At 45.3% G+C, this 15,174-nt stretch overlaps 1 protein-coding gene across 2 annotated transcripts in view; it reads right to left on the reverse strand.

Moving 5' to 3' along the window:
• CLPX (caseinolytic mitochondrial matrix peptidase chaperone subunit X) overlaps positions 1 to 15,174 on the reverse strand; it is a 36,852-nt gene that overhangs the window by 5,709 nt on the left and 15,969 nt on the right. The window contains exons 5-10 of one of the 2 annotated variants that reach the window (XM_077263329.1): positions 9,638 to 9,797; positions 6,475 to 6,516; positions 5,869 to 6,045; positions 5,046 to 5,210; positions 4,448 to 4,536; positions 2,998 to 3,162 (exon numbers count right to left, since the gene is read on the reverse strand). In XM_077263329.1, the coding sequence (XP_077119444.1) occupies positions 2,998 to 3,162; positions 4,448 to 4,536; positions 5,046 to 5,210; positions 5,869 to 6,045; positions 6,475 to 6,516; positions 9,638 to 9,797 (798 nt within the window). The remainder of the gene's footprint in view (positions 1 to 2,997; positions 3,163 to 4,447; positions 4,537 to 5,045; positions 5,211 to 5,868; positions 6,046 to 6,474; positions 6,517 to 9,637; positions 9,798 to 15,174) is intronic. The other variant, XM_077263330.1, reaches the window with a different exon arrangement.

A 15,174-nucleotide genomic window follows, 5' to 3' on the forward strand; every position in this document is an offset into this window, starting at 1 on the left:
AAATAAAAAACGTTCTCCATACCTTGCTGCGCTCCTGCGGCGATGTTCCAACCTCGCAGTTCCAGTGCGCACTCGCCGGCGAATGCTAATGACATAATACGCCGGCGACGTGCGCGCTGACATCAGCTGCCAGCCTCCGATTGGCTGGCAGCTTTTAACTATTGCCGCGCAGGCCCAGTGCCCGTATGTCTATAGAGTTTAACTGAACCTGTGTCCTCGGACGCAGGTTCAGTTACTGAAGCGTCAGGGCCCTGCTGCTGGGGCCTGATGGCCGGAAGACCAATGCGGGTCCCCTCTGGTCATCGGGCCCCATACGCCAGTCAGGGCAGTAATACCCTGATGGCGGCCCTGGCTGTCGGCTGTACACTATGGCTGACAACTTGCTGCAGTGCTGGCACCGACCATATCCGTTTAACCCCTTACATGCTGCTGTCAATAGTGACTATTAATATGATGTAGAGGGTGGGGGCTCCCTCTAACACCATCGGCACCCTGAGATCTTTATTGCGTGGTTTTGATGTTTGCCATGGCAGTTCACAGCCAAATAATGGCCTCAGAGTTTGCCAGCTACAGTGACCTGTTCAGAGGTTACGGACTTTTAGGTGATAAAAATAAACTTCTGTATTCCCGTTATGCCACTTTGAATCAATTCCTGAAAATCACCTGAAGGGTTAATAAACTACGTGATGCCAATTTTTAATATGTCGAGGTTTTTTGTTTTTTTTTTAAATAGAATCACTTGAGGGGGGGGGGGGGGGGGGGAGGAGGAGAATGTTTCAAACATATAATACAGGACTCCTACAGTCACTTCAAACCTAGATAGGTACCAATAGAGTTAAAAAAAAAAAAAAAAAAAAAAAAAAAATTTTTTTTTTTTTAAATGTGAAATTACTGCTACGTTTTTAAACCTCCTGAAATGCTAGCAAAATAAAAAGAACATTTTACAAATGGTGCTGATGTAAAGCAGAGATGAGGGAAATGTTATTCATTAATGTTTTTATGTGGTATAACCATCTGGATTAAAAGGATAATCGTTCAAAGTGTGAAAATGGCTATTTTTTGCATTTGTCAAATTTCTAAATTTTATTTATAAAAAACAAAAACAGAAAACAACTTAAATTTACCAGTATCATAAATTATAATGTGCCATGAAAAAAAAAAACAATCTCAAAATCACTGGGATTTGTGGAAGGGTTTCAGAGTTATTACCACAAAGTGACACTGGTCACTATGTATTCCCATCTCCAAGATCCTATCCCAATATGTAGTACGTAATAATAATAATTATATTAGCAAATACCTCCAATTAGAAATGTAGTATAGTTTTTCTGATTCACCGTGTCTTTCCTCATATGCAGGCACTGCAGGACCTTAGGTAGCAACTAGCTAACGGTCACTATATTAGTTGTTCGTAACCATGGATACCTAAGGTTCTGCAAATGAAGAAAGACATAGCGAAACAGAAAAAACTATACATTTCTAATCGGAGGTATTTGCTAATATTATACCTACTACATATTGGGATGTGCTCATAAAGATGACAGTACCCCTTTAACTTTAGGGTATGTGCACACGCTGCGGATTTTGCTGCGGATCCGCAGCGTTTCCGCAGCAGCAGATCCGCAGCAGTTTCCCATGAGTTTACAGTACAATGTAAACCTATGGGAAAGCAAATCCGCAGTGCACATGCTGGGGAAAAACCGTGCGGAAACGCAGCGGTTTATTTTCCGCAGCATGTCAATTCTTTGTGCGGATTCCGCTGCAGGTTTGCACCTGCTCCAATAGAAATCTGCAGGTGAAAACCCGCAGAGGAAACCGCAAAAGAAACCGCGATAAATATGCAGTAAAAAACGCAGCGGTTTTTCACTGCGGATTTTGCAAATCCGCTGCGGAAAATTCCGCAATGGAATCCGCAGCGTGTGCACATGGCCTAAGTGTTCTCACAGCAGCACTGAGGATGTAAAGCCCTGACTGGTGATCTCAAGATCCAGAAGAACAAAGGGTGCAATATTCATTGTTTCTAAGGGGCTACATATACATTATGCTGGTTGTATACTAGCTATGTGCAGCACCTCTGGTTACATTCTCCTTTATATTCCCCACATGCTACGCTTATTCACAATGGAGAGGTTGATCCAAGTGCCTCACAAATCAGTGCCCGGGGTCTAAGCAGAAGCTGCATGCAGACGTTCTTCACGCTCATGGACCTCAGTCTGCAGCGTCCCATGACAGAACTACCTCTGTAAGAATCAGTGCAGTCATTTCACAGACCTAGGACTTCAGACCTAATCCCATCTTTATGTGATTAGGACCACTAGACTCCCCCAAGTTGAGTAGCTACAGGCTGTGGGCTGCAGATCTGCAGATTGGAGAAGCTGCTGCAATAAATGGGGGACCAACATCAATTTCACAATTCTGATCGCAATTACAATTCTGCTTCAATTAAATGGCAAATTTCAATTAATTGTTCAGACTGAACTCAAAGTCTTGCTAGATCAGTGCAACTAAATGAAGGTGTTTATCTGATGTAGCAGGAGACGGCCTAAAAATATCTAATGTACACGACACCTAAATACCTTTACCAGAGGACAAACACAAGAAAGTAATATGAACGGTCAGAGTCTGTACATTCAGGACAGAGCTGCAGAACTAGAAACAAAGACAGGACACCTTAAAATGCCCCTCCAAGGATACTCTCCTGCTTACTCAGACACTGCATGGAGACAAGGGCACGTTAGGAGGTACAGTTGGATCGATCCATGCCCAGTGTCAGACTCTGCCTGGACACTATCCATCAGAAATGCGAGGCATATATATATATATATATATATATATATATATATATATATATATATATATATATATATATATATATATATATATATATATATATATATATATATATATATATATATATATATATATATATATATATATATATATATATATATATATACACACACGAGGTAAAGCATAAACCTCTGGATTGGGACAGACCTTTTCATTCTTCCTCCTACTGATAATCCTGTCCAGGCCGTTGAAAGCCCCAGATGCTACAAAGAGGATGTTTGTAGTGTCAACTTGAACGGTTTCACCACGGAGCTTCCTAGAGTTTTTCTCGGGGACATTGACAATGGTGCCTTCAAGGAGCTTCAGCAAACCCTGAAAGTGAGGACAAATCAGCAGTTTTATGTATTATCAAGTAGATCTAATTGTGTACACACTGCAGAAAGCAGTAAAGAAACATGTAGTTTGGTAAGATGTTAGCCTTTGAACCAATACACTAAATCCCTGTTAATGTTTGACAATTCTGAAAACAGAAATTCAAAAAAAGTTTTCAAATGTGTCTACATGAACATACCGTATTTTTCAGACTATAATGCTACGTCCACATTTGCGTTGTGCGCCGCAGCGTCGGCGCCGCAGCGCACAACGCAAACAAAAACGCAGCAAAACGCATGCACAACGCTGCGTTTTGCGCCGCATGCGTCCTTTTTTAAATGGATTTTGGACGCAGCAAAAATGCAACTTGCTGCGTCCTCTGCGCCCGGACGCGGGCGCCGCAGCGACGCATGCGGCGCAAAACGCAAGTGCGACGCATGTCCATGCGCCCCCATGTTAAATATAGGGGCGCATGACGCATGCGGCGCCGCTGCGGCGCCCGCCGCTAATGTGAACGTAGCATAAGATGCACTTTTTTCCTCCAAAAAGGGTGAATATTCATTCCTCTGTAATAGTGAGCATGCGGTTCTCCTCAGTGCTGGCTCCTGCAAGCTGCCGGGCGAACACGCGTTTCCGCTACTAGAGGGAAAGAATACTCACCGCTTTCCACTCCAATGGGCGGAGAGCAGTGAATATTCATTGATCTTTAATAGCGGGCTCAGTGGCAGCAGCCACAGGCTTCCTGCAGCGGCTGGGCGATCACTATGCCTGTTATTAAAGATCAATGAAAATTCACTGCTCTCCACACCCATGGGAGTGGAGAGCAGTGAATATTTGTGCTCGTTAGTAGTAGGCACATGTGTTCGCCCGTCAGCTGCAGCCACAAGTGTGACTGCTATTAAAGAAGATGGGTATTCACTGCTCCACACACCCATTGTGCCGGGCGTGGAGGGTAGCTAGTATTCTGGCAGCTGTCCTGCTTGTAAGCAGCAAATGAAGTCACTGCCATGCGCTGCTTACAAGCCTAAATCAGCTGATGACATCAGAACATGACGCCGTGATGGAGCGCAGGGAAGGTAAGTAGAATGGTTTATCTATTTATTTTTTTACGTTTTTCTGATGGGGACCATGTATACCAAGATGGGGGACATTAGGACAGAACTCACCACATTCTTTGCTTTAATTATTTTTCTATTTTCCTTCTATAAAACCTAGGTGCATCTTACGGTCCGAACAATACGGTAAGTGCCAATATACAACTACCAAGGCTACTGATCAGATTTACCTGCTGCACGCCTTCTCCACCTACATCCCTGAGCTGATGGATGCCAGGGACACTGCCAATCTTGTCAACCTCATCCAAAAATACAATTCCTGAATAACAAATTACAAAATGAATTTAAAAAAGGAGTAGTACTTTCTATGCCAAACTTCAAAAATTAAATGTTCTAGAACCTTTAAGACAATGAAATGAAAGTTGAAGCTTGAGCAACATGGTAGTTAACATTGGGAAGGTGATTTAATGTCCCATGCTCAACGCCGAACATCGACTTCTCCCGGAAGTCAGTTTCAATGTTCGGAGATCCCAGAGAAGTCTAGGAGGAGAAAGGAGTGAGAATTTTACAGCTCCAAAGTTCGGTTCCCCACGGTTTTCAATGGAGTTTAGGTTCAGGTCCAAGTTTGGGTACAGCTATGGTATCCAAACCAAACTATGGACTTAAGTTTGGGTCGGGTATCAGAACCAGAACCTACAACAGGTCCATTTATCCCTAGTCACAAGCTCTAATTGGAAATGAGGAACTATGGCCGAAACAGACTTGGAGCAGGCGAATAGATGAGAGGCGATATGATATGAATTTACTGACAGGACGTAATAGACGCACCTTGTTGGGCCTTTTCCACATTGTAATTGGCATCCTGAAGCAGTTTGGCAACCACAGACTCTATGTCCTCTCCTACATACCCAGCCTGAGTCAGGGTGGTACAGTCACAAATGGCAAAGGGGACATCCAAACACTTTGCCAAGGTCTGTGCAAGAAGTGTTTTACCTGTAGGAGAAAAAAAATATATAAATAGTACCCGTACTTATTACAGTTTGACTAGCATAATTAATGGTGCTATATAAATGACTAAAATAAATAATGTGTAACAAATACAACATAGGAATCAGAGCTAAAAAAACAAATCTAAATGAGGATTATAACTCTGTAGTGTGATGTGATGCCATGCACTAGCTACAAGTTCAGTTAACCATGGGGCCATTAAGTCGCCTTAGTTATGCAGACACACAGGATGTGATCAGATATTAGAATAATACAGGCCTGTGATCCCTATATAGAGCATTGCATGTGCCACGTAGTGTATAATGTCGAGTATTCTGTTTAGGGGCCACTCCTGGTACTGTAGATTATAGGAACTGATTTATAGCACCCACTACATATGGCCATCGACCGATAATAAACAGCTGACTGGTGGGGGATCAGAAACCTCCACCAAGCAGAAACTGTAACCTATGCCAACAGCCCCTTTAAAAGACTTACTTGCAGGTTTGGTGTGAGCACTACGACAACTACAAGTTGGTTAATACTGGCAACACAATCACCATTGTTCAAACCTTGGCAGTATAAATTTTGTTTATTTATACTAAACCTCATTTCCTAAGAACCGAGATATATGGGGTAGAAAACACGCAAGGAAGCCTCTTACCAGACCCGGTCGGTCCGAGCAGCAGGATATTGCTTTTCTCTAGCCGGATGTCGTCATTGTTGGAGTCCAGCACGTCGCCTCCTCGCCTCTCCGGGGGCATTTGTTGGTTTACTTGCTGTTGCATAGATGCTCCCAGGGCATTGCCATGCGGACTGATCCCAGCTATCTGCAGTAGTTCTGGAGGGAGAACACAATCTAGTTCACATAACGATTTAACCGTGTGTTCAATCGTCAAACATTTTACATAGTGCAAAACATATCCTGTGAGCCACAAACACCCTACGATGTGACAAGTGTCCGTGTCATCTCTTGATGTGCACAGAGAGGGACCAGGAAGAGCTGGCAGACATATTGTTAGTATGACAAGTCATGCGTGGAGAGCTTTGCATATGTCCAGACCGTCCAATCAATAAAACATCCAATATTAAGGTAAATCATAAGTCTTAAGATGATAGTCACGTGTTTATTATAGGAAATATACCAGAACGGTAAGTTATGGAGGTAATCTGTGGCTGCAAACACACCACCTGATCATACAGTCTGCTGAGGAAGAAGGGGAACCACAAAATCCAGAGGGAGCAATGCCGTCCGAGAGAGAAGACTTACTTGTAAATCTGTACTCATCCTCCCGTCTTCTTATCTCTAACTCTACAGAGAAGGGATTGAAACAGTGACATGAAGAGATCATAAGCAACCTGCTTACAGAAAAAACAACCCAGTATTGGCAGAGGTCCTCTTCTGGGCCAGTTCAGCGAGTCTACAGGATCTACATCAATTCCTGTAGAAAGGGGAAATCTGGCCTCAGCTCCCTAACCTGTGGGCACAGCCATGTTGTATTAGAAGAGCACAAGTATCTCACCGCCTTGGAGAACAAGTACGAGAAGCATTCTACTACGTGGAAACATTTCACTGAAGTAAAGCAGAAATAGAAAAGGACTACAACATGTAAAATAAATCAATCTCAAAACCACATTTACTGGAAACAAGTACTGCGGAGTGGTTTGGGTCTTGGACCGGTGTCCTACTATGGTCACAAATCAAGAAGTAGAGGGTCTTAGGATTATTGAACGGGCTCAACAAAAAGACTATGGGTGTGTACATCACTCTACTATCAGCATTAAGGCATCCAGGTTTGAGCAATCAGTGAAAGGGGGCTCAGACCACTACAGGTCAATAGTGCTTGGCTGCAGCATACCAAAATATATTAAAGGGAGTCTCACCACAGAATGACCCTCTATCTCCACCACCCCACCCCTTTTTCTTTGATTGACAGTTCTGGCTTTTCAAGTCGGTGGGAAGGTGCACTTAAGAAGGGACTGTCAGCACAAAATGACTGTACAGGCACTCGGTGCTACATGGAAGGGTCAATCATTTTACCACCTTCCCACCTGCTTAGTTTCCATCCATCTCTAGCTTTCTCAGGCACTATGAAGCCTGAGGTGTCAATCAAATAAGGGGGAGGGAGGAGATAAAGGAAAATTAAGGGGTGGGGTGGGAGGAAGGTATTTAAAATGGTTGATACTCTTCCATCCTGTTTTGTAACCAGTATTTGTGCAACAAAAATCAGACTGAAAGCATCACTCCAGGTTTTTTTTTTTCCTCTGTTGGAGTGGCGCCACTAATGGAAGTTCCCTGCCCCACGTCATAAACTTACCAGCTGCAGTCTTCATCTGTTCTCAGCACCGCCGCTTTTTTAGTAGTTTGTGACCTCTCGGATCGCTACAGTGTTTGCTAGGCAATCTGGAAATCACAACTCAAAAGAAGTCTCAGAGCCAGAATGAGCCTCTCGTAGACTTACATTGAGAGCTTGTGATCTTTACCTCCGACTTCTGGTCAGCCAGAAAATGTGGCCACAAGATAGTGAATCAGGACCGCAGCAGCACTGGGAATAACTGAAGACTGCAGCTGGTTAAATAGAATACTAGGGCCAGGGACCTTACATTAGTGGCACCCATTCTGCAACAAAATAAAAAAACAAACAAAAAAAAAACAAAAAACAACCAACAACAAGTGGAGGGGTGCTTTAACATTTAATAATTCACTTCTCATGACGTCTGCACACAGCAAAGCCCAGTTGAGCCAGCATGACGGAAAGGTAACAGAGGACAAGCATGCCGAAGAGAAGGGGCAGAGGTTAATCAGTATAAAGGGCAAAAAAAAAAAAGAAAAAGCATACGATACAAACAGAAGCTGCTTATGATCCAGACTGGTGTAGCAATGGAGGAGAAAAGCAAAAGCGGATGATATTTATACCATTATACCAGTCTGAGACTATGTGGTCGGATGCATATATTAGGCAATACCTAGAAGTAAAGCATATATACCAGACCACACATGCACCTCAAATAAATATACCAAGGGTGCTCGGATGTGTATCACTAGTTCAGTGCAAAAAGGGACAGCAAAAATTCTATAAGAAAGCAGCACTACAAGAACCAAATATAAAACTAATTCCTTTATTTAGTGACAAATAAAATCACAGCATATATGTAAATAGGGACAGCATGAATGACAAAGATTCACCAAGAAGGTGGCAACACAGTGCCCACCAGGTATATAATGTCACAGTGTGTAAACAAATATACGGCCACACAAATAGCTCCAAAAGTGCAAGTGCATTGTGCAAATATAATAATAGCAGCACTAAACCACCATGTGGTAAATGAGTTTTTGTAGTGTTGAAGCATAAAGTGCAGTATTCACCCAAACATGGCTGTCGTAGCAGCAATTCAGAGTAAATGCGGAGCACAATAGTGAATAAAAAGAGTGTGGGCTAACAGTATAATTACCTGGGAGATCGCGCTGCCACATGCCCCAACGCGCGTTTCAGCGTAGTGCCCCCGGAAGAACGTTACATGCAACGTTTTTTCGTGGCGACGGTCCGACGCAACCGTCGCACGACGGTTGCGACGTGTGGCAATGCGTCGCTAATGCAAGTCAATGGAGAAAAAAACGCATCCTGCAAGCACTTTTGCAGGATGCGTTTTTTCCTACAAAACGACGCATACACCGGAGACCAGAACTGTGCACAGTATTCTAAGTGTGGTCGAACTAGTGACTTGTATAGAGGTAAAATTATGTTCTCCTCATGAGCATCTATGCTTCTTTTAATGCATCCCAATATTTTATTTGCCTTTGTAGCAGCTGCCTGACACTGGCCACTAAATGCGAGATTGTCATCCACCCATACTCCCAGTCACTAAATAAAGGAATTAGTTTTATATTTGGTTCTTGTAGTGCTGCTTTCTTATAGGATTTTAATACCTAGAAGTAGGACAGTGCTTGCTGGTATGTGCAGAAAGAAGCACAAACCCATGGCCTGAAATAGAAGCCGCCAGACTGAGGTCCGAGCCGTCAGCACGTCACAGATCTCTCCTCTACACGGAGGCTGCACACCAGGAGAGGACATGACTTGGCCTGAAGGCACAAGCTCTGTACAGGCAGGTACAAAGAGGAGTTTAGGCAGCTCCACCAGACCCATTCATTGGGGCGCAAATTCACAGCTGATACCTGGTTACCAATTGGATTATGCAGTGGAAGACAAATTCAGCTCACATGTGTGGAAAGTTTGTGACTTTTTTTTATGCCAGTATTCCAGAATAAAATAAAATAGCCTCCTCATTCCATTGAGACTTCAATTGTAGTGAAGACGTGACCAACGATCACATACGGGTCGGGTACATGAGATGGATGCAGCCGCCAAAGATACCACCGTAGGCATCAGGAAAGTTAACCAGCTCCATGCACACACTAACAGGCCTGAGCTCACCTCGCGGGGTCAGAGACGCCTGTTTCTCCACTTCTGCTTGCTGCCTTATGTTCACTGGGATGTTATTGTATATCCGCTTGTAATGATTGTACACAGCTACGGCGAGAACCTTCTTTGCAAACGACTGGCCCACCACATATTTATCGAGGTAGTTATAGATCTGCAATAAAATGACAATTACCCAACAGTGAATATCGCTGCTGAGGTCATACAGTGGGGGTGTTTATCAGTGGAATGATAAAGTGGAGGAAGAAAAAAAAAAAAAAAAAAACACTTATAAACCTAGCATCTTTTTTCCAATACAAAATGTACAACAATTTTTTTTTTTTTTTTTAATTTACTTACCGTATATACTCGAGTATAAGCTGAGATTTTCAGCCCATTTTTGTTTTTTTAGGCTAAAAGTGCCCCTCTCGGCTTATACTCAAGTCATTGTCCCAGGGGGTCGCTGGGGGAGGGGGAGCGGCAGGAGTGACAGCCGTCACATTATACTCACCTGCTCCAGGCATGTCCCTGCTTCTCAAATTGTCTCTGGCGCCTGCAGCTCTTGCTGTGTTCAGCGGTCACGTGGTACCGTTGATTAAAGGGAACCCGTCACCCCCAAAATCGAAGGTGAGCCAAGCCCACCAGCATCAGGGGCTTATCTACAGCATTCTGTAATGCTGTAGATAAGCCCCCGATGTATCCTGAAAGATGAGAAAAACAGGTTATATTTTACTCACCCAGGGGCGGTCCCGGTACGATGGGCGTCGCGGTCCGGAGCCTCATATCTTCTTACGATGACGTCCTCTTCTTGTCTTCACGCTGTGGCTCCGGCGCAGGCGTACTTTGTCTGTCCTGTTGAGGGCAGAGCAAAGTACTGCAGTGCGCAGACGCTGGGAAAGGTCAGAGAGGCCCAGCACCTGCGCACTGCAGTACTTTGCTCTGCCCTCAACAGGGCAGACAAAGTACGCCTGCACCGGAGCCGCAGCGTGAAGACAAGAAGAGGACGTCATGGTAAGAAGTAGGGAGGCCCCGGACCAGACCGGACCGCAGCAGGACCGCCCCTGGGTGAGTATAATCTAACCTTTTTCTCATCTTTCAGGATACATCGGGGGCTTATCTACAGCATTACAGAATGCTGTAGATAAGCCACTGATGCTGGTGGGCTTAGCTCACCTTCGATTTTGGGGGTGACAGGTTCACTTTAAAGTAATGAATATGGACGCGACTCCACTCCCATAGGCGTGGAGAGCATATTCATTACTTTAATGAGCGGTACCACGTGACCGCTGAACACAGGAAGAGATGCAGGCGCCATAGACCATCTGAGAAGCAGAGACCGCACCAGGATGGGGTGACTATGACGGGGGAGGGTGAGCCATGCGATATTCACGTGTGCCCGTTCCACCGCTGCGCTGTGTCTTCCACGTTCTCTGACTGACGTTCAGGTCAGAGGGTGTGATGACGTGGTTAGTGCACGCCCTCCGCCTGAACAGTCACTGCAGAGACCTGGAAGACACAGCGGCGTGTGGCAGTGTAACGGGGACAGGTGAGTATCGCAAGTGCCGGTGTCCTGAGCCAGCGGTGACTCCGGCACCTGACTCCCGCCGGTGTCCCCTGCTGCTCAGGACACTGGCACTCGGCGCCCAGCAATGAGAGGCGAGTCTGTCTTTTTTTTTTTTTTTTTTGTTTAATTATTGCAGCAGCAGCATACGGGGCATATTATCCTCTGGAGCATCTTATGGGGCCATCATTAACCTTCTATGCAGCATTATATGGGGCGTATTTTAATATGGAGCATCTTATGGGGCCCATTATGAACTTTATGGAGCATTATATGGGGCTCCTGATTCAATATGGATATTCAAAAACACTTAACCTACTGATGTCTCAATTTTACTTTTATTGGTATCTATTTTTATTTTTTAAAATTTATCAGTAGCTGCTGCATTTCCCACCCTAGGCTTATACTTGAGTCAATAAGTTTTCCCAGTTTTTTTGTGGCAAAATTAGGGGTCTCAGCTTATACTAGGGTAGGCTTATACTTGACTATATACGTTTTTTTGTTTGTTTTTTTAAATACTCACCTCCTAAATTCCCTACTTCTGTTTCATCAATATAACCAGTGTAGCAGATTACTGCCATGAGTGGCCTCAGCAGTCACTGGGTCGGGGTATCATTGCTATAGCAAAAATGACAGACTGGCGAGGCACCTGGCAGCAGAGAAACAGGAGTAGGGGATAGTGGGCAGATTTTTGCTCATATATATTTATTTTAAACAGTATCTGAGCATTTTCTGAATTTTTTTTTTTTTTTTTTTTACTTTCCAGACAACCCCTTTAATTATTCAGTAAAATCTGGGCTAAATAAACAGAAAAAAAACTCCACCCCCCCATCATCCATTAAGATCTAATAAAAATTTGCTTTCCTTTACCAAGATCTGTCAAGACACTCCCATACCGTCACATATCACTAAGTGAAGGATAATAAATGCAAACATTCTGAACAATTGAGACTATTTTGCATAGGAATATTTGTCCCCCCATCGCATACAATGCCATACAGGACATCGTTCTTAATCAATATCTGATTGATAGCAACCATACATACCTGCAGACAGTCTTACAATCAGCTGACAAGTCAATTATTAAAGGGAATCTGTCACCTAATTTTGGCCCTATAAATCAGGGGCTTATCTACAGCATTCTGTAATGCTGTAGATAAGCCCCCGATGTAACCTGAAAGAGAAGAAAAACAAGCTAGATTTTACTCACCTGGGGGGCGGTTCGGTCCGATTGGCGTCACTGTCCGGTCCGGGGCCTCCCATCTTCATACGATGACGTCCTCTTTGCTTCCTGTCGAGGCTCCTGCGCAGGCGTACTTTGTCTGCCCTGTTGAGGGCAGCGTAAAGTACTGCAGTGTGCAGGCACCGGGCCTCTCTGACCTTTCCCGGCACCTGTGCACTGCAGTACTTTACGCTGCCCTCAACAGGGCAGACAAAGTACACCTGCGCAGGAGCCACGGCAGGAAGACAAGAAGAGGAAATCAGACAGGACTGAACCAGGACCGCCCCTGGGTGAGTATAAATCTAAAGGTACCTTCACACTAAACGATATCGCTAGTGACGTTGCAGCGTCCTGGATAGCGATATCGTTGTGTTTGACAGGCAGCAGCGATCAGGATCCTGCTGTGATATCGCTGGTCTTGCTGAAAGTTCAGAACTTTATTTGGTCGTCAGATCGGCGGATATCGTCGTGTTTGACAGCAAAAGCAACGATGCCAGCAATGTTTTACAGTGGTAACCAGGGTAAATATCGGGTTACTAAGCGCAGGGCCACGCTTAGTAACCCGATGTTTACCCTGGTTACCATTGTAAAAGTTAAAAAAAACAAACAGTACATACTCACCTTCTGATGTCTGTCACACGTCCCCCGCTTCCCGCACTATCTGAGCGCCGGCCCTAAAGTGAAAGCAGAGCACAGCAGTGACGTCACCGCTGTGCTGTGCCTTACGGCCGGCGCTCACAGTCAGTGCAGGAAGCAGACGGCAAGGGACGTGTGACAGACAGCAGAAGGTGAGTATGTACGGTTTGTTTTTTTACTTTTACAATGGTAACCAGGGTAAACATCGGGTTACTAAGCGCGGCCCTGCGCTTAGTAACCCGATGTTTACCCGGGGACTTCGGCATCGTTGGTCGCTGGAGAGAGCGGTCTGTGTGACAGCTCCCCAGCGACCACACAACGACTTACCAACGATCACGGCCAGGTCGTATCGCTGGTCGTGATCGTTGGTAAATCGTTTAGTGTGAAGGTACCTTAACTTGTTTTTCTTATCTTTCAGGTTACATCGGGGGCTTATCTACAGCATTACAGAATGCTGTAGACAAGCCCCTGATGGTGGTGGCCGCAGTTTATAGAGCCAAAATTAGGTGACAGATTCCCTTTAAAAAGGGTTTTTTCAGTTTAATCACGTATAATGAAAAGTTATGCAACTTTCTACCAAATCGTTCTCCTTGAAAGGAATTGAAACACCTAGGTCAATTTGGTTTACCGTATTTTCCGGCGTCTAAGACTACTTCTTAACCCCTGAAAATCTTCTCAAAAGTCGGGGGTCGTCCTATACGCCAGGTAAGGCGTGTGCGGAGCCCTAAGGTTGCCGCATATGGTGCAGGGAGCAGTCCCGGATGGTTCCCAGGGTCTGGAGGAGAGGAAACTCTCCGTCAGGCCCTGGGATCCATATTCATGTTTAAAAAAAAAAAGTAAGTGAGTGTGTGTGTGTGTGTGTGTGTGTGTGTGTGTGTGTGTGTGTGTGTGTGTGTGTGTGTGTGTGTGTGTGTGTGTGTGTGTGTGTGTGTGTGTGTGTGTGTGTGTGTGTGCGTGTGTGCGCACACACACACACACGCTAGATGGTGGCCCGATTCTAACACATCGGGTATTCTAGAATATGCATGTCCACGTAGTATATTGCCCAGCCACGTAGCATATTGCCCAGCCAAGTAGCATATTGCCCAGCCACGTAGCATATTGCCCAGCCACGTAGCATATTGCCCAGCCACGTAGCATATTGCCCAGCCACGTAGCATATTGCCCAGCCACGTAGCATATTGCCCAGCCACGTAGCATATTGCCCAGCCACGTAGCATATTGCCCAGCCACGTAGCATACTGCCCAGCCACGTAGCATACTGCCCAGCCACGTAGCATACAGCACAGAGCCACGTAGTATATTGCACAGCGAAGTAGTATACAGCACAGAGCCACGTAGTATATTGGCCAGTCACGTAGTATATTGCCCAGCCGTTTGTCACAGGTTAAAAAATAAAAAATAAACATATACTCACCTTTCCGAGGGCCCCTTGTAGTCGACGGCAGCTTCCGGTCCCAGGGTTGGTCTGAGCGCAGGACATGTGATGACGTCGTGGTCACATGACCGTGACGTCATGGCAGGTCCTTCTGCCATACCATCTTTGCCACCGCAACCTGCAACGGAAGATGGCGGGCTGCGTGAGCGGCTCAGCGGACTACAGAGGGTGAGTATAGCAGGCTTTTTTATTTTTATTTTTTTTATTTATTATTTTTAACATTACATTTTGTACTATTGATGCCGCATAGGCAGCGTCAATAGTACAAAGTTGGGGAAACAAAGGGTTAATAGCGGCGGTAACGGAGTGCGTTACCCGCGGCATAACGCGGTCCGTTACTGCCGGCATTAACCCTGTGTGAGCGGTGACCGGAGGGGTGTATGCGGGCGCCGGGCAGTGAGTGCGGGGAGTAAGGAGCGGCCATTTTTTTCCGGACTGTGCGCGTCGCTGATTGGTCGCGGCAGCCATGACAGGCAGCTGGCGAGACCAATCAGCGAACGAATAACCGCGACAGACAGAAGGAAGGACAGACGGAAGTACCCTTAGACAAATATATATATATTTGCCCCCAGAGTACTCCCGGCTTTCAGCGGTGCATGCGGCGACTTCCGTTCCCAGGGATGCATTGCGCGAAGGACCGGAGATGACATCGCGGTCTCACGACCGTGACATCACAAAAGGTCCTTCGCGCAATG

The sequence above is a fragment of the Ranitomeya variabilis genome, chromosome 5 (assembly GCF_051348905.1).
Source record: "Ranitomeya variabilis isolate aRanVar5 chromosome 5, aRanVar5.hap1, whole genome shotgun sequence".
Taxonomy (NCBI): domain Eukaryota; kingdom Metazoa; phylum Chordata; class Amphibia; order Anura; family Dendrobatidae; genus Ranitomeya; species Ranitomeya variabilis.